Raw genomic sequence first — 18,295 nt, forward strand, 5'->3', positions numbered from 1 at the left:
TCTAAGTCGTTTTACTTCTTAAAAAAAAACATTAGGTACTTTTTGCACAATTATGTAAGAGGACCCCGTTAACCCAGTGCGTTGAACAAAGATGGTCGACACTGCTCTAATCAACTGTTTCAAACCGATAGGGTGATAATAGAAACATAGCGAACATAAGCTTATTACTCTACATAAACTTCAAACCAAAATCATTAGTATTTCAATATTATCAATTTATTTTTTATTTTTCAGATTTTAACGCGCGTTTTGTACTTCTCATCAGTTACAACAGCTGCAGCCATCGCCGTGATATGCTATAAATATGGCAGTAAGGATCAGTTGGAACAGTTCACCACCTCATTGCTTAAGCTAGTTAATCTAAAATAACTCTAATAATAGTTCAAAGAAACACAATGCAGTTTAATTTAATTGTTTACAACAGTAACCCAATGAAATTATTTATCTTGTGCATTTTTTTATGAAAATTAATGAATAATGTTAACACGAGTGTATATCAACTATACATAACACTGTCTTATGTGATGATTAACTAATTGCTTATTCTAAAACCAGACGAACATTATCGAAATTTTCAATATATTTGCTTTTATGAGTTTCGAACAAATCCTCCAGTGCTGCACAAAATTTTTCATGTAAACATTCAACATCTTCCTTGGATGGGTTCACTAGTTTTGTCACTTGAACCGGTGCACCAACTGCAAATGAAGTTTGTAATTAACTATCTTCAAATAAATACAATACAGACAAGCAATAGGTACTCACCAACTGTGTTGATTGGCTTCCGTCTAGGTATGACACCAATGGTATACTGGAAGAAACCTCGTCCAATCAGAGCAGCCGGGGCAATTCCCGTAGTAGCTTTAACCCACTCCTGAAAGCGCCGCAGACGCGACCCCGGCGGATTAGCCGGTTGATCGTACAGGTCCAGTTCGCCGAAATTGATAACCGGAACGATCGGTGTACCCGTTTGCAGTGCGATCCTGCAGAAACCTTTGCGCTTCTTCAACACTAGCTGATAGTTGTTGGGTCTACAGTTGAGCGATTCGGCAGCTCCACCGACGATGATAACTACGGCATTGGAAGTGTACCCATCGGAATTGCTGGCATCGCTCGGATCGGTCGAAGCCTGCAGCAAATTGGTAATGCTCTGCTCGGAGCACGAGACGGCACCCCAGCTAAGGACTAGCTCGCGAAAGAACGGAACCAGCAGGTGGAAATTGAGCGTGACGATGCGGGAACGAATGGCCGGGAATTTCTGGCTGAAACCGGTCGTGTCGGTGGCGAAACTGAGAAAGCATCCGGTGCTGTGGGAATTAAAGTATCATGGTTAGTAATTGAAAAATACGCGTTTCATTAGCATAAAAAAATCAAACGTAGCCGCGTTCTCCGGATTTTTTAGGCATTTATATAATGGAAAAGTTTGTTCATTTAGAATTTAACCGTTCTCTTTTAATCACTGCAACGCTTCAAGATGCCGTTGTGAGAAATTAATGGCATCATTTTTATGTAAGAGGTTTTCATCGGAGCTTGTAACATGTAAACAAGCTGAAACTAAAGAGACATGAAAAAATTCTGCACACTTGCGCTAAAAACAAAACAAGAGTTAAATAACGGAAATTATTAGCGAAAAATGTACGAAAACCAACATCTCAGGGAAGAGCTGCCACACGACGCACCAAGACAACTGCTATTGCCCAGAAGCTGATTTCCTTACGTCATTACTTCGGGGAGGGCTTTTTTGTGTATAGCACCCTCTCTAACTCAACAATTTAGTAGTTAGTCCCGCCAGTAGGGTTACAGCACCACTCCTCTACACACCAACAGTTCTCGACCATCAGGACAGACTGGCAGTTACTGCATGGCAGTCGGAAAGCTAAATGTGGGACGAGATTTTATGGTCTTCCCCTACGAAGACAATCTAGGCGGCAAATCTTAGATGGTCTAATTTACCGAGTCCTTCGACTCCCTTGTGCCATTAAGCACCCCAACTCCCTTCTCGTACGTTTCAGCACCACTTACTTGTTGATCCCCCAGACTTGTTAGCGAACCACTCGGTCTAGTCCCTGACGATGGACCAAGCCTACTCCCACGGCGAATTCTCCGACGAGAGGAGTTCTCCCGAAACCGAGCCAGCTAACCAGGTGTCGAGGTCAGGTCACGTCAGTTTGGCGATTCCGGAGCGGTGACGTCCGGTTTTCTGGTGCCCCGATGACCCGCGACGGAAGTAGATTGGTATCCAGTCACGGTCTACTCAGTCTAGTTCCGGGCGGTGAATTTAGCTTACGCCGACGGAGAGCTCCTCGACAAAAGAAGTTTTTCCGATTCGATTCTCGCTATATTACTCTCGGGTCAACCACCCTACCGGCCGTGGTTGGTCCGACGACTATTGCAGTTTACTCGACTATACCCCGGCGGTGAATCTAATCTACTCTGGTGGAGAGCTTCCCGGCGGTGATGGTACTCCGGAAACCATTACTCACTATTCGTCACTCCATCTGCGCTGCAAGGCAGTCGTGATCTGCGCCACCACTCTGTTAATCGCGTTCCAGGTGTTTATATCGCTTGTCATTGTGTGGAGGACATTATCCGGGTTGATGTCTGGCCCTCGCGTTCCAAATATCTCTCTTCGAACCTCGTACATTGAAAGACCACGTACTCCAGTGTCTCCTAAACGTTCTCACAACGAGGGTGTTGCGTGCCCGAGCCGATGGAAATACTTTCTGAAGCAGCCGTGACCCGACAGGAGCTGTACCAGGTAGAAGATCACCTCTCCGTTCTATTGACCCACGTCGAGAGGTTTGTGATGAGTCGGTAGGTTAACCTTCATTTTTCTGTACTGTCCCATCTTCCTTACGTTTCTTATATTTCTCTGTATTTTTAGCACTCGATATCCTCCGCCAGGGTGATGCAGATAGGGATCATCCCGCCCATAACGCATTCTACCTCCGACGATATTGTTCTGTAAGCACACGCTACTCGTACGGCCATCAGCCGGAATGTACTGTTCAGCTTTTCACCGCTTCGCTTGGTTTTCAATGCAGCTCCCCAGGCAGGAACCCCATATCGGACTATCGATGACGAAACAGTAGATAGTAGACGTCTCGGGCTATTTCTCGGACCGCCGACGATTGACATGATTCTCGCTATTGCGTTCGTTGCCTTCGCTGACTTTTCGCTGGCGTAGTCGACGTGGTTATTAAAGCTCAACTTGTCATCGGTTATCACTCCCAATTGCTTCAGTATATGCTTCGATGTAATCGCGTGCTGTATCGATCTGTATCCGCTGAACTGCTTTGCAGTTCTTCAAGAGTCTCACCCATCACCGTTAGTGACACCCCGTCCGCGAAACCCACGATTTTCACTTTCCTGATCAGCCACAGTATTAAGACCTCATCGTGCATCCCGTTCCAAAGTGTTGGACCGAGAACGGAGCCTTGAGGAACGCCCGCTGCGACTCTCCTTCGCTCGTCTCGTACAGCAGTGCTGTGCTCTTGAAGTAGCTCTTCATGATCTGGCATAGATAGTCGGGAACCCTCATTGTGTGTAGCGCTGCAGCGATGGCTTCCCAGCTGTCGCTGTTAAATGCATTCTTCACATCTGACTATAGCACAGTATCGATCTCCTCTTTGATTCTATTTAGATGCCTTCTCAGCACTCTCGGGCACTATCCGAATTGCCTTCACTGTCGATACTCCTTTGCGAAATCCGGACTACATCCTGGATAGTAAGCGCTAACCTTCCGTGCATTTCGTCAGCCTGTTAGGGATGATTCTTTCCAGGAGTTTTCCGAGTGTATCCAACAGACATATGGGTCTATACGAGGCTGGACCACCCGGTGGCTTCCCTGGCTTCGGTAGTAACACCAGCTTCTGTACCTTCCACATTTTTGGGAATTTGCCTTTATTTAAAGGCTTCTGTAACACCATCCTAAACATGTCCGGATATGACAAGATTACATCTTTCAGCACCACGTTTAGTATGCCATCCAGACCGGGAACTTTCTGTGATTTCATGCGCTTCGATGCTTCTGCGAGCTCGTCGTTAGTGACTTGCCGATCGTCCGTGTTTGCTCCTTATTCTTCATCGTACGCTGTCGGTGCCCAGTTAGTTGGATCGTGCTTCGGGAAAAGACCCTCAACGATTATTTTCAGTTTACCTGGACACATTTCGGCTGACGCCGTCGAGCCCTTCATTTTTGCCATCACGACTCGATACGCGTCGTCTCAGAGATTGGCGTCTACTTCTCGACACAGTTTCTTCCAGTAGTCTGACTTGCTAAGCTTGATCTGCCGTTTTAAGGATCCCTAGTTTCCGGAAACGCTGCCTTACACATTTCTCTATCTGGCTACGATATTGCTCTCTGATGCCGCCTTCTGGCTCTGAGGCAAGCAGCGCGTACTGAGCGTCTTGTTCCACCAATAAGCTGGACGCTATCTATTGCGATGTTCCAGTTTTCGCGCTATTAATGTGGCATCACAATACGCCACAATTCTTCTTATTATATCAGCCGCATCCACGTTCTCGGTCTCGCCGTTCGGCCTAAGTGCTTCAACGAAGAAGCCTTTGTTGAAGAATTCGTCTTCAACTATTGATCGCTGGTCATCCTTCTCCGTGCTGCAACAGGGATCCGTTGACCGATATGGTAGCGAATCACCTGGTGGTCGCTATGCATGTATATTTGACATACTCTTCAATTCATGTTCGCCGTCAATGAACGACTACAGAATGTGACGTCGATGATAGACTCCCTCCCATCTCTCCGAAATGTACTAACGGAACCTTCATTACACAATCGTACGTCTAACTTCGCTAGAGCTTCCTACAGGATACATTCTCTTGTGTTGGTCACTCTACTGTCCCACTCCACTGCTCAGGCGTTGAAGTCACCACCAGTGACTACCGGCTTTAGGATGATCAACTGCTCGGTTACCTGCTTCAGCATTAGACTGAACTGCTCCACTGTCCACCTTCAGTGTAGCTCACAGCTCGTCTTCCGTCGTGTTCTCATTCAGGTCCTTACACACTATCACCATCTCTGGGTTTAAGGCTTTTACTTCTAACTTTTTATCCAGTTATTTGGTAATAGTCTCCTGTAAGGTTGAGCTGTTAATCGTGGGATCCTGCTTCAACTCGAAGAACATCTCATTTTTGGTACACCTGTTTCTTACCACGTTTTCCCCCAAATCCCTCAGCTCCGGTTCCTCTCTGACCTTCTTGAGCAGCGCTGCATACGTCGTTACGTCATTGGTTTTGACGGGCACGGCTTCTCCCTTTGGTGCCTTCTAACGAGTCGGAGGTTTTCCTTTCCTCTTCTTCTCCCTTTCTCGCTCTTCCTTCCGCTTTTGCTTTTTTCCGTATTTGCCCTTCCCTACAACGGTAGTGGAAACCGCGGAGAGTTGGAGCAGAGAAGAGTTGAAACAAAGCTTATTGCTAGCGAAACCATGCCATTAGAGATCTGACCAAAATACTTTTGGATTCTGAGCTTATGGACATTTTTTCTCGCGTCCACAAACTTGGGGAGCCAGGGCCGTCGGATAGCTTGGGTAGTAGGGTGGGTAATTACTCACTCGAAAGTTTGCGACAAACCTAAAATTTGAAATCTCCTAAACATGTACGACGATTTCATTACCACAAACACATCGCGAGTGATTTTATGTTATTATAATGCCAGTGTATGTATTGCGGAACTAAAGAATGCAGTTAGAGATATTTTCAAAGATTAGATATACAATTCCTTGCTTTTTTAGTGCGAACTGTTATTTGATTAACAATTGAAATAAGGAGAAACACTATTAGGCTTATTATAAGAAAGGTAAAAGATATACATGAATTGATTTTAACATCAGAGTAGCAGAGACCGTAACAGGGAAAGTGAAATGATGGCGGAAAACAATGACAGGGAAAAGAAGAAATTAAACTTATAGCTTTTTGGCAAATGGAAGAATATTGCAGGACATCATGAACCGGATCGCCGATTGCCCTCCTTGGATCCGCTGGAAACTTTTTTTAGGTCAGATTTCCAGGTAGCTATTAGCATATCAACCAAATGAGAAGAGATAACTAAATTTGGCTATCTATCGCTTTTAAAAATCTGTATATGAGAGATATATACGGAGATCGAGAATAGCTAGCATATCTCGGACTGGAACGAGGCCGAAGAGATTTGTTTAACGGGAATCTGGCGCTATGGCACTAGGCGCACGACCAGACGACATGTTTAATGTTGCGATAAACGTCACTATATAGTGACTTATGTAAGCACAGAGACCGCTCTCCACGACTTCACTACACCGAAGATGCGCATCCAACGTATAATGACTGGACATGACCCGAGATACCATCCGAATGACGTTACGAGCCTTATCCATCCCCTTGAAGCAAGGCTTGTTTCTGCCCTTGGGATTCCTAAACTTCCATTGATCCACAACATTTCCCAATTTTTGAGCATCCTCTGACAATAAATACTGAAAAGCTCATTGAAGCTGCATTATCTTTCATGAATATCACCATTCAATGCCATTAAAAGGTTTCTCATCACCATTCTAATCTGAGTGTCCGGAGTGTGGAGTTACCCGGAATAGAGCAATGCAACAGAATTCAAACTAAGATAATCTGATATGATGCTTCAGAAAAGTACTAAGGAACTTCCATGTTTTCCCCAGAAAATGCAAGGAGTGCTTTCCATGTTCCATCGAATGGAGAGCATCCTTGCAACTGTAACGATGTGGACATGGCCGTTGATAGGTAAATATAAAACTATCAGTTTTGTAGGAAGAATGTATGAAGCATAGCCTCTTTTATGATCATCCTCACCACTACTGTCATAATAATTAGTATAGAAGCGATGCATAGCTGTCATCATCTAACGAATGCCACAGTGATATGCGCACTACAATGATTAGCGTGAGCATCTTTGCTGTCAGATAAATTTGTGTATTCAAAGAACAATCATTACGTTTAAATAAAGTATTATCATTTCATTGCGAAACATCTATTGATTGAGTGTAGATCTACATGGAATGTTGTTTTCGCCGAAAAAGGATTCTTGGCTCCGTGTATTCCGATCAACGGTTGAAAAGAATACACAATGTAGGATCTAGTCACCAGATGAACCAATACTTCTCTCGTTAATCTGTCGACAAACCGGTGACAATAACCGCGTTTTCAGCATTCATTAGATTTTTTTTATTTGCGTTTCTAACATTGAGTATACTCGGAAAAAATCGGGCGATCCGACATTCAAAAAGTCGTTATAGGACCTTTTCGCGTACAATTCTGAGTGCTCTCTACCCGCATTAATTAGTTTATTTATAGTACACATCAACAGGCCGCACTCGGCCCCAATGATGGAAACTTATACTAATTACATCTAAAAAACTGCAGGAATCGATTTTTCAATGATATCCGAGACAAATGAAAGTCGAACAGGTGCGAAACACGATTGAAGAGGCGTTGTAGTCCCGTGATAGCGGCATTAGCTGTGTGAATAGTTCGTCGAAACGGCACTCTCAGAAGAACGTTTCCGCGTAACGTTCTGGACCTTGCTTGGATGTTGCCTCGCTCTAGTAAATCTTGAGAATCGATGCGTCCTGACAGAAGATCAGAGATGAATAAGGCTCTTGAAGTCTTGAAGAGCTGGATGAGTTGACACCGATTCTCGTAGCTTGGTAGACGAACAGGATCGCGCCAAGGCAAGCGTCGAAGAGCATATCGTATAAATTTTCGTTGAACGACTTCAATTCGATCGCTGCTGTTCATGTAATTCGGGTTTCAGACTGCCGAACAATACTCCAGCGTGGAGCGCACTAAAGAGCAGTAGAGGCTTTTGAGACAATAAATGTCTGTGAAGGATTTAGCCGCACGGAAAATGAAGCCCAGGCTTCGCGATGCTTTACCAACAACATACGAAATGTGATTCTTAAATGTAAGTTTCGAATCTAACAGCACTCCAAGATCCTTAACGCAGCTCACCCGGGAAACAAGAGCTCCAGACAAGTTATATTCAAACTCAATGGGATCTTTTTTTCTGGAGAACGATATCACAGAACATTTCGCCGGATTCAGAATCATTCGGTTGTTTTCACACCATCTGCTGAAAGTGTCAAATTGGTGCTGCAAATGAAGTGCGTCCGTTCGGCTCTTAATTATGTTGAAATTTTTTAGGTCATCTGCATACGACAACCGTGGCCCTTTCAGCTGATAGTTTACATCGTTGAAATAGAGAGTGAATATAAATGGTCAGAGATGACTTCCTTGCGGAATACCAGACGTTGCGAAGAACAGTTTGGAATATGCATCACCTATATTCACACTGAGTTGACGGCCAACGATTGGAACCATCGCAGGAGAGATCCACTGAAGCCAAGTTTTTCCAATTTAGCGATTGCAATATCGTGATCTATTTTGTCGAAAGCTGCTGATAAGTCAGTATATATAACGTCAGTTTGTTGATTCGCATCGAACCCTTCGGACATAAAAGAGGTTAGAGATAGTAGATTCGTCGACGTCGATCGATTCGGCATGTTGGTCTTTAGAAATATATTCCTTACAGTGAAAAAAACACTGACTCAACCACGACTAACTCAAAGAGCTTGGAAATTGCACAGAATTGTCAATGTTGCTCTTATCACTTTTATTGTGGACAGGAAAGATGAAAGCTGCTTTCCACAATTGCGAAAAATCGCTGTTGTCAGTGATATTTTAAATAGTTGACAGAGTAGTTCCACCAAACCAGATATACACTTTTTTCAAAATCACAGCAGGGACACCATCTGGCCCGGAAGATGACGATGCTTTAAGCTTGGATGCTGCTGATACAATATCCGAGTGCTCCACGCGAATCTCACTCACTGACCGTTCGAGTTGGGCCACGCCGCTAGCTACAACGTCAATCTGCTGCGAGGACAGAGTCTCACTGACGAACACACTCGCAAATTTAGAGGCGAACAATTTGCAACTTGCAACTTCACCATCCAAAAACATTGTAGAAGGCAAGCTGGTTTCTTTCCGCTGCTCATTGACGTATCTCCAAAACGATTTAGGATCCGACTTAAGCTTACGTTGTATTTTTCGTTGATAGTTTGAAAAACAAAAACTGTTCAGTTTTTTAAAATCGTTATTGAGCCTTACATAATAAGCTCCCAGTGGAAAGGTACGGCGTTTGGTAAATTTTCGTAATGCTGCTCTTTTCGCAGTTTTTAGCTGACGCAGCTCGACTGTCTGCCAGGGGTTTGATCACTTCGTTGATTACACTTTGGTACATGATGATCGATAAGGTAGCTCATTACATGGCAGAACGTTCCACCGCTATCATCTTTGTTTAGCACAGAAACCCAGTTGATGCTTTGTAATATATTCAAAATGCTACTGTAGTCAGCCCGCTTATGATTGTAACACCCGGTTGGCGCGTGGCTCGAAAAGTTCATAGACGCTACGTCCTGGAGTGTAAGATGTAGAGGCGGATAGTGGTGAACATACTTTACTAGTGGGGCAAGGGCGGTGGAAATATGCGGCGATTGATCTCTGGCATTAACGAAGCATAGATCTAAAATCCGGTCGTTCTCGTTCGTGGTGCTGTTGATCTGCAGAAGTGTAGCTGTGCTATAGCCATCCAGAAGAGTAATGCTGCCAGGATGAAAATCAGATTCGTCTGGGTCGGGTTGTAGAAATCCGTTATGAACGGAACGCCACTTTAATGTAGAAAGGTTGAAATCGCCGAGAATCATGATTTCGTCAGTGAGTTGCGCCATCGCAGCAACAGAAGTCAATGATTCAGAATGAGAATCGACTAGTGCAGAGTCGCGAATTTTATCTGGAGGGAAATAAACCACACATATAATGTTCGATTTCCCAATTCAATCGCTGCCCATACTTGTTCGATGCTGCTCCAAGCATCATTTGATATATGTTGAACTTTTAATCCACGACGCACAGCAAGTAAAACACCACCTCCGGAGGATTTGTGGCTGTTGAGAGGGCTACGATCACATCTGAGAACCTCGTAGTCAGAGAAAATCACCTGGCTGGAAAGAGTCTGCTCATTTAGCCATGTTTCCGTCAATGCGATAATGTCGTAACAGCAGTCCGAGGTAGCTAGGCGATAGGTATTTGCACAGGAATTCATGCCACCCACATTTTGATAGTAGGTATAAGTGGATGGGCAATGATTTTAGGCACGCAAGGCTGACCGGCACTCCTCGATTCAGTCGTCTGGAATGCACACCGGGGCGACTGGAATGACTGCTAACAGCAAAAGGCGCGGGTGAACTGCATGAACTGGTAGCACTCGTGATGGAAGTTGGAGTGCTCGTCTGGAGGTTTCCAGCTGACGGCTGACAGCGATGACTTATTAATTGACAGTCGGGAGCATTCGAGCTAGATCAAACAGTTCCATCAGGAAAAACGGTTGTTTCATCATTATTTTTAAAATACTTGCCAAAGAGGGCAATTTGGAAGTCCCCCTCTCCATTCCCAGACACAGGACCGGGACGACTAGTGCTGACTGCAAGCGTCACGACTGTGCTGGGAGCATTGGGGGATTCCATATTGCATTCTACGGTGCGTCCCGGTTGCCGTTGATCAACAGGCGAATTGTCGGTGCGTGGTCTAAAATAACTGCTATTTGCGATGGATTTATCCCAGTCGAGGTGTTTTCCGAGAACCCTGTTTCCCGTCATTAGTACGTTCTTACCGAAAGTCGATGAACTCGCGGAAATACATCCCATCCGGCCAGGTTTTGGAATTGAGGGCCATTTCACGAAGTTAAGGGTCAACACCAATTTTGAATGAAATGAAATTAAGCCCGCTCAAATTTGCGTCTTGTTTCACTAACTTCTTGACTTCGACCGAATCGTCCCACCACGAAGTGGGACACCGTCCACTGCTGTTCGCGCCGGATCTCGTTTCGTCTGGCCTTTAATCGCAGTGTCGATAATCAAGCCAGTCAAAAGCTTGTATGCTTCCACCGGAGGAATTTTTTGTTTTGATTCTTTCGCATATAGTGGACGCATAGCTGTTTCATTGAAAAACCTTGAGGCAGTGGAGGGCATAATTTAGGTCGAGTACAATGGTAAACCCAACGAGTTTGTCCACGGTGGAGGAGTCATGATCATATTGAAATTGTCGCGAAGATAGATCGATTTTCAACGTGAAGACAACCCTGTGGCGTACTGAGGATTAACTCTGCCCTGGTTATTAATGTTAAAAGTGCGGAAGATCTTCGTCGGGAGTTAACCAAATACATCGTGTAAAACCTAGGAAAATCGTGGGAATGAAATATAATAGAAATTGCACCCATCCAAGGACACTCTCAGACCTTTACGAGGAAGCTTAGGAGAGGAAATGATTTTCTTTTTTCTAAAATTTATAGACACATTAGAAGAAGTTCGCTCAATGGAATTGTCATGACTCTTGCTCTTTAGTAGACAAGGGAGCGCAGAAATTATTCGTGGTTTCTACGTTTCTACATAGGGCAGTTGTTGTTGTTCACAATGACGGCATACCCTGAGGCACCAAAAGGCAAACAGGTAGACGAGCCCCGTTCAAAAGAGCAAAGTTTGAAAAAGTAGATCCGGTGAAAAGCTTGACATGAGACTGATTGTAAATAAATTGTGAAACTAGGGGTGGGCGTAGTTGGTAAATCGATTACCTTGTACGCAGCGCACCTGGGTTCGAGTCCCGACCCCGCACATAGAGTTAGAAATTTTTCATAAGAGATTTTTCTAACCCGAAGAGGCGAATGACCTTTAGGTTAAAACCTCTAGAATTGAAATAAATAAAATTCTTATACTCCTCCATTTTTGCTGAACGCAATTGCTTGCAAACTAGAATTTTCTCTGATTGAAGCAAAGGCTTCTGGAAGGAGTCAACCTCATATTTCGCAATTAAAGCCTCTGTCGGAGACTACACCATCAATCTCTACCACCCAGGCGGGTACGTATACAAGATACTTTTTCGTACACGGGCGAGTATTGCATAGTTAGTTTACGCGATATATCAATGATGTTAAATAGGATATCTTCGGTCCGGAAGTAGACCTTCCAGGGGCCTGTTGTATTAGATGAATATAATTAGAAATATTCAAATCGACCTCCATTGAGCCAGAGGGGATATCTGTTGTAGGAGATACCTTCCCATTAGTTCTACACTATCATGCGGGCTTCAGAACCCGCGCAAAGTTTTTATCGCAGGAAGCAGAAAATTAAAAGAAAAGAGTGATTGGTACTTAGCTGTGGAACATTTATAGTATCAGTAATCAACAAACATTTTTTCGCTGAGCCGTCGGTCACACAGCCCGTTAACAAAGGGTATTTCCAAATAGGCACCAAGTATTATCCGGAAGTTTTAACTTTCACTCACTTTCGTCACTACCAGTAGAAATCACTCCGAATCTTACTAATACCCACACTGGAAAAAGTGTTTCGCCGGCACTGGAGCCTCGCGGAAGCACCTAACAAACCTCACTAACCGATAAGGCAAACTAAGACACCGAACTATTGGAAAGATTATGTTTACACAGTAGACGAATTGTAGCACTTGTTTCCATCTTTTAAAATAATAAGCTCTTGTAACACTTTCACTTTCATAAAATTCAGGGATGTTGCCAACATTTATCCCTTCTATGCAACGTGTTCTATTTTAGCCCCGGTCTCCCCTACAGACACAGAAATTAGTTTTTCTACTTCTGTTTGCTCCTGAGAAACTAAAGACAAAAAGCGAGTTCTTGAACAAAATCTAATGCCATAATGCGTAGCAGATGATGACGGAATGAGTTCGTACCCTGTACAAATTTTAAGCGGCCACTGTTGTGTTGGTTAGGTGAAACAATATGATGGATCTGCTTTAACAGTTATGTGTCCAACAAAAAAAACGTGTTTAATCCACCTAACAGTGTGATGAGACATTTCTTATAACTCTTATCACTCTTCGGATATTATATCGTTTGAGAACATTTAGAACTTGATGCTTCGCGATGTTTTTGATAACACATACTACATGGGATAGTGGCAGGACTCAGAGAATCGCTCAAATGATCATAGGACAACATCAGTGTTAGAAATCTCAAACCAAACAATGGGAAAGCGAAAAATGGCCCATAAAATAGACATATCAACGAATTATTGTTAATTATTGAAATTATTAAATTAAAATTAGTTTTTGCTATTGAAATTGACAAAATGATAGTATCGCCCCTTTGGCGATTGTTTACTTCTTCGGTCCCACCTATCAGCATTGAAGTATCGCCCTTACGTTTTTTTACAATAACTTCCGTTCTGCACCACCGATTTCGTCCGTGTTTTTTTCAATAGCGATCATTGTTACTATTTACAGCTGGTATCAGCTTGATAATCCTAAAAAAATACGAAAATAACAGTTTCGCCTCTAAACGGCTAGCAAAAAAAGTATCGCCCTGTTTGTTTCCATGGAGCGCGGAGGGCGAAACTTTAAATAAACAAACAAAAATACAGTTTCGCTCGTTGTATTTTTTGCTGTAGTTTAAGAAAGCAATATCGTAGAATCAAAATTTTTAGGTTAATTTGTTGCGTTTCAAAGCCCTCATTCGCATGTATGAAAAAAGCCCTATGTTTACATTTGTAAGTATCGCCCTTTTCACAAAAAAGCGTTGGAATGAAATCGCAGCTCCTGATATCACGCTATCTCTGAAGTGCATGCGTGCATAGTTCCAAATTTTACTTCGACATCGACTTTTTCTAAAGGTGACTTCCCAGTAGTATCCTTGATTTGAATTATTATCGCTAATCCTAATGCCAAAGAACAAATAAAAACCTCACGAAAACGAACCGTTTGGGAAAATCATCACCATTACTGGAATTTTCATTTTCACGAAACTTTTCGATAACCTTCCGTCACTTGCGTTAATGCACTGGGTGCACAGTGCTCTGAAAATCTAGCGAAATCGTCTTAGGGCACCAGCGGGTCTGTAAAGAATACTAAAATTAATTTCTATTTCATAATTTTCAGTTCAGCAAGTCGAGAGATCGTGCTCACCGCAAGCCATGAAAAATAGACTACGTTGTGAAGCGATGGTCACTATTTATTAAAAAATCACGGTTAAATAAAAAATAAAACTATTAAAAAATTTCAAATAGTTTATAATTTTCACAAACTTATTAGGTAAAATGGTTTAATAAGCTTTCGTTATATTGTGTAGGAAAAAAGCTGAAAATTTCAGTATTTTCTCTATCTGCAACATATAAACCCTTAAGTATACCAATTAATTGGTATACGAATTGGAATAGGTTCGCCAAATTTTGGAAGAAGTCTATAAAATAACCCCTTGAAAGCTACCTAAAAATTGTTGTAGTTCGATGCAATAAAAAAATCCCCAAAAATGAAATGTACCTATTAATGTGAAACACAGCGAATAATACATACAATAAAGACCCATTTTTATCAGTCTCATGGTGTATTTTAGGCTGACAAAATGGGGACATTGACTAAATTGGGCAATTTTTTTTTCTCTTTATAATAAACTGAAGCTGTTAAAATATTCTTCTCGTCCCTTGATGTAGTCTGATAACTATTTCTGATTATGATGAACTTTTCATTTTTGCATATTTCCATCTTCATGATAAGGAAAACATGCTCAAGAAAGGATTTACTCGAATTCAGTCTTGTTCGTCTGCTAGAGCCCATCAAACATATGTTCATATTTGGCTGATAAAATCGGGGTTTCAATGTGTTATAATAGATATTCAGCATTCGAAGAAGTTTCTTTTGAACGAGTGTAGAACGACTTTGTTTCTACTTACTTGAAATCAGCGGCGTAGCCAGAAATTCGGTTTGGTGAAAATCGATCATACTATCCAAACGGCATAATTCCGAAACCGTAATTTTTGAAGTTTTAAAATTATGCAGAATTAATTTTTCAGAAAATAGTAACAGAATTCGTGTCTTTAGCGAATTTGTTGAGACTTTCTGGTAGTCATGAATATTAACCTGAGAAAATTGACCATAAATACTTCTTGGACGATTTACCGTCAAAATTATTTTTTCAAATGATGCGCTGTTTAACGTTTGTAAAACTCATCGAAGATACTAAACCTCCGAAATCGGCGATTTCAAAGTGATGCTATCTTGACCTTGAATTACTGTTTTTAAACATTTGACCTATACATATAATTGGTCATACAACAAAAATCAAATGCTCATCAAAATCGATCAGAACTTGCTAGAATCGAATGGAAATCGTCATTTTTCATAAATTTCTCTCTACATTCGAAAAGTGTTATCCTCGTTATTAATCATATTCCGTTTTCGTCTCAACTCGACGCATTCCCAAAATAAAAACCTGTTTTAATCCACCTAGTGGTGCAATTGTGCTTGTCTCATTTGTCCAGACTACGATTCCATGGCTGGTTATGTTCAATACAATGGTGGAAATGAATATTACATGTTCAGTACGATTTGCACATACATACAATGGATCGACAGCCACGATCTTGAGATACTATGTGATACTGAAACATCGCTTGAAACCAGCGGCGGATCATGGAGAAAGATCCGGGAGGTCCGGGTCCTGCGAAAAATTTTCAACTTTTTTGAACTAGTTTTAATTTTAAAATAGCAACCCCTCACTGCATACTCCCTCCGGGCCGGTATGATTGACGATTTTTAGAGTGATTGCATAACCTTTCTATATGATAAAGACAAAAATGTACCAAAGTCTAAAGAAGTCAATTTTTGTCAAACATCTCAATGTTTCATGCATTATAAAGTCATTTGGCATCAAAAATACAAATTTGATTTTGAAAATTTTTCATTTCAGTTTATATGGGAATTTGCTGTGTGATTGCACTCTTCAACTCGTAACTCCGGAACCGGAAGTCCAATCACTAAAAAATTCAATAGCAGCCGATGGGAAGGTTGTACCTTTCATTTGAAACTAACTTTGTGCAAATCGGTTCAGCCATCTCTGAGAAAGAGAGTTCAAATTTTTTCCACATGCTCACATACACACATACATACACACACAGACATTTTCCGATCTAGACGAACTCAGTCGATTGGCATATGACACACGGCTCTCCGGGTCGGGATTAGATTGACGAATTTTAGAGTGAATGAGAAAGGCAAAAACATTTTTAGCAAATGTTGAAAGTTATGCATTTTTTTGGTGAGCAGTTCTATGTTTCATAGACATTAAATCAATTTTAACTTCGCTTCCTATTAAATAAAGACCCTTATTACAGTACATTTCTACAAAAACGAGCTCAATTTGAAAATAAATCTGACGATTATGATTGATTACATAACTCTGGAATTTTCTATTGGAATGTTTTCAGGCAGGAATTTGATATTGATGCTATTAGACAACTATGAAATCAAGACCAATAGATCAGTTACATATCAGGACCCCATTCCGACAATTTATCAAAAGTCCTCATGATGTTTACAACAACAGGTTATCAATCTACGGATCAGATAATTGTTATTGTAATATTGAATTAAATCAGTCTGCATCAATAAATTTTCAACTTCAATCCAATATTTTTTTTGTTGTGGTGGGGGTGGGAGGGTTGTATGGTGTTAAACCTCAAAACCTTCTCTTGGCTACGCCGTTGCTTGGAGTTATTTATTTCGCTTTTCATTTTCCGATATGTTTCAGATCGATCTGATGGTCATAAGTTAGAGAAATTGCAGTCAGAAGGTTCGCACAAATGAACATTTTTGCACTGATAAGTTATCAAGTTCCTTCCAGACAACTTGGAAGTGTTCGGTGATTATTTCTAGCGGTTGTAGGTAGAAAAATGAAATACAAAATTCGATTTATCGAAATAATGTTTGGCATTTTTCAATGGATTATTACTATATTGAACAATAAATAGGCGACAAAGAGTAATCCACAAACAACAAGCCATAACTTTTAAAGTATTCAAAATAGATATTTGAAGTCTTCAGTAAAGTTATTCACAAAAGTAAGAACTACAAATTTGCTGAAGACATCATTTCAATATAATCACTTTCAAGAAAATTTATGAAAATATCTCACTCATAGGGGGATTAATCAGCAAAAGCACAATACCAAAAGAAAGGGCATATTACCTCCATTAAATTCTCCGAAGATACAATTGACCTAAAATAAGCCGTTTTGGCGTTAATAATAGATTACATGTTTTTGGTCATATGTCTGGCAATGGGAAATGATAAAAACCTTTCGTCCGCATTTAATGTTAAATATCTCTTTTGATAATAGTCCGATTTCAACAATCTATAGCTTGTTCGAAAGGTATTCGTTGAAGCTGTCTTAAAACATATAATTTGTTAATCTATATTGTCAATTTCGGCAGATAATTCAAAAAAAACTGTAAAAAACGCCATTTTTACGCATTCAAAAAACAAATTAATAGCGTTCATACTGTTTTTTAGTTCTTTCATTTAAAATTGGTTTGGATAAGATCGGTTCAGCCATTGCTGAGAAACACGAATGAGAATTTGTCCGTTACATACACACACACACAGACACACACACACACACACACACACACACACAGACATTGTCCCAAATCGTCGAGCTGAGTCGATTGGTATATAAGACTCGGCCCTCCGGGCCTCGGAAAAAATCTTGAAAGTTTGAGCGAATTCTATACATTTCTTTTATAAGAAATGTAAAACACCTTTAACAGACCAACGAGGGTACCCGGGTACCCACAAAATCCGGTACAATAGAACCGGAATAATGGATCTGGTTTTCGGTAATCAGTATTTTCCGGAGTAATGTTCCAGTACTAGGATATGATTTGTAAATTTTAATAATGTCCTAGCAATATGAGTATCAAAACTCTTCAAATTGTCTCGGAAGTCTATTTTTTATTGTTACGGGACCCTATGGCAATTTGAAAAATGGAATGGCCACTCACGGCCCCACGGGAACCTGCTCCGGAATGTCCGTTCCGGGGTCAAATCACCAAATGGTTCCAAAACCACGAGATACAGCCTACTGATGCAATTCCAAGAATTTTGATACCCATATTGTTAGTATTCCATTGAAGTTCGCAAATAGTACCCCAGCACTGGAACCTGCTTCCGGAAACCCGGATTCCCGGGAGCCGAATGAAGTAACCTGATTCATTTTTACCAAGTCCAAAAGTGGATGAGTTCCTGAATCCAAAAAGGCCAAAAGTATCGAAATCGTTAGTTATGGGCATTTTAGTTTTGTGGGTACCCACGTCGGCCTGTTACGTAGTAAAAAAATTCAGGAGCCCCTCCTCACTCCCGCCCTTCCCGATCAGAAACACATAACAGAAATATTTCAAAACTATATCTCGCATTG

General features: G+C 41.4%; 2 protein-coding genes across 2 annotated transcripts in view; one reads left to right on the top strand and one right to left on the bottom strand.

Annotated features, from left to right (window-relative positions):
- LOC131690708 (kynurenine 3-monooxygenase) overlaps positions 1–768 on the top strand; it is a 35,526-nt gene extending 34,758 nt beyond the window's left edge. The window contains exon 7 of the mRNA XM_058976648.1: positions 235–768. Coding sequence (XP_058832631.1) covers positions 235–369 — 135 coding nt within the window. The 3' untranslated portion in view covers positions 370–768. The remainder of the gene's footprint in view (positions 1–234) is intronic.
- LOC131690709 (2-acylglycerol O-acyltransferase 2-A-like) overlaps positions 195–18,295 on the bottom strand; it is a 32,117-nt gene continuing 14,016 nt past the window's right edge. Inside the window, exons 5-6 of the mRNA XM_058976649.1 lie at positions 766–1,307; positions 195–698 (exon numbers count right to left, since the gene is read on the bottom strand). Coding sequence (XP_058832632.1) covers positions 541–698; positions 766–1,307 — 700 coding nt within the window. The 3' untranslated portion in view covers positions 195–540. The remainder of the gene's footprint in view (positions 699–765; positions 1,308–18,295) is intronic.

This window comes from Topomyia yanbarensis, chromosome 3 (genome assembly GCF_030247195.1).
Source record: "Topomyia yanbarensis strain Yona2022 chromosome 3, ASM3024719v1, whole genome shotgun sequence".
Lineage (NCBI taxonomy): Eukaryota > Metazoa > Arthropoda > Insecta > Diptera > Culicidae > Topomyia > Topomyia yanbarensis.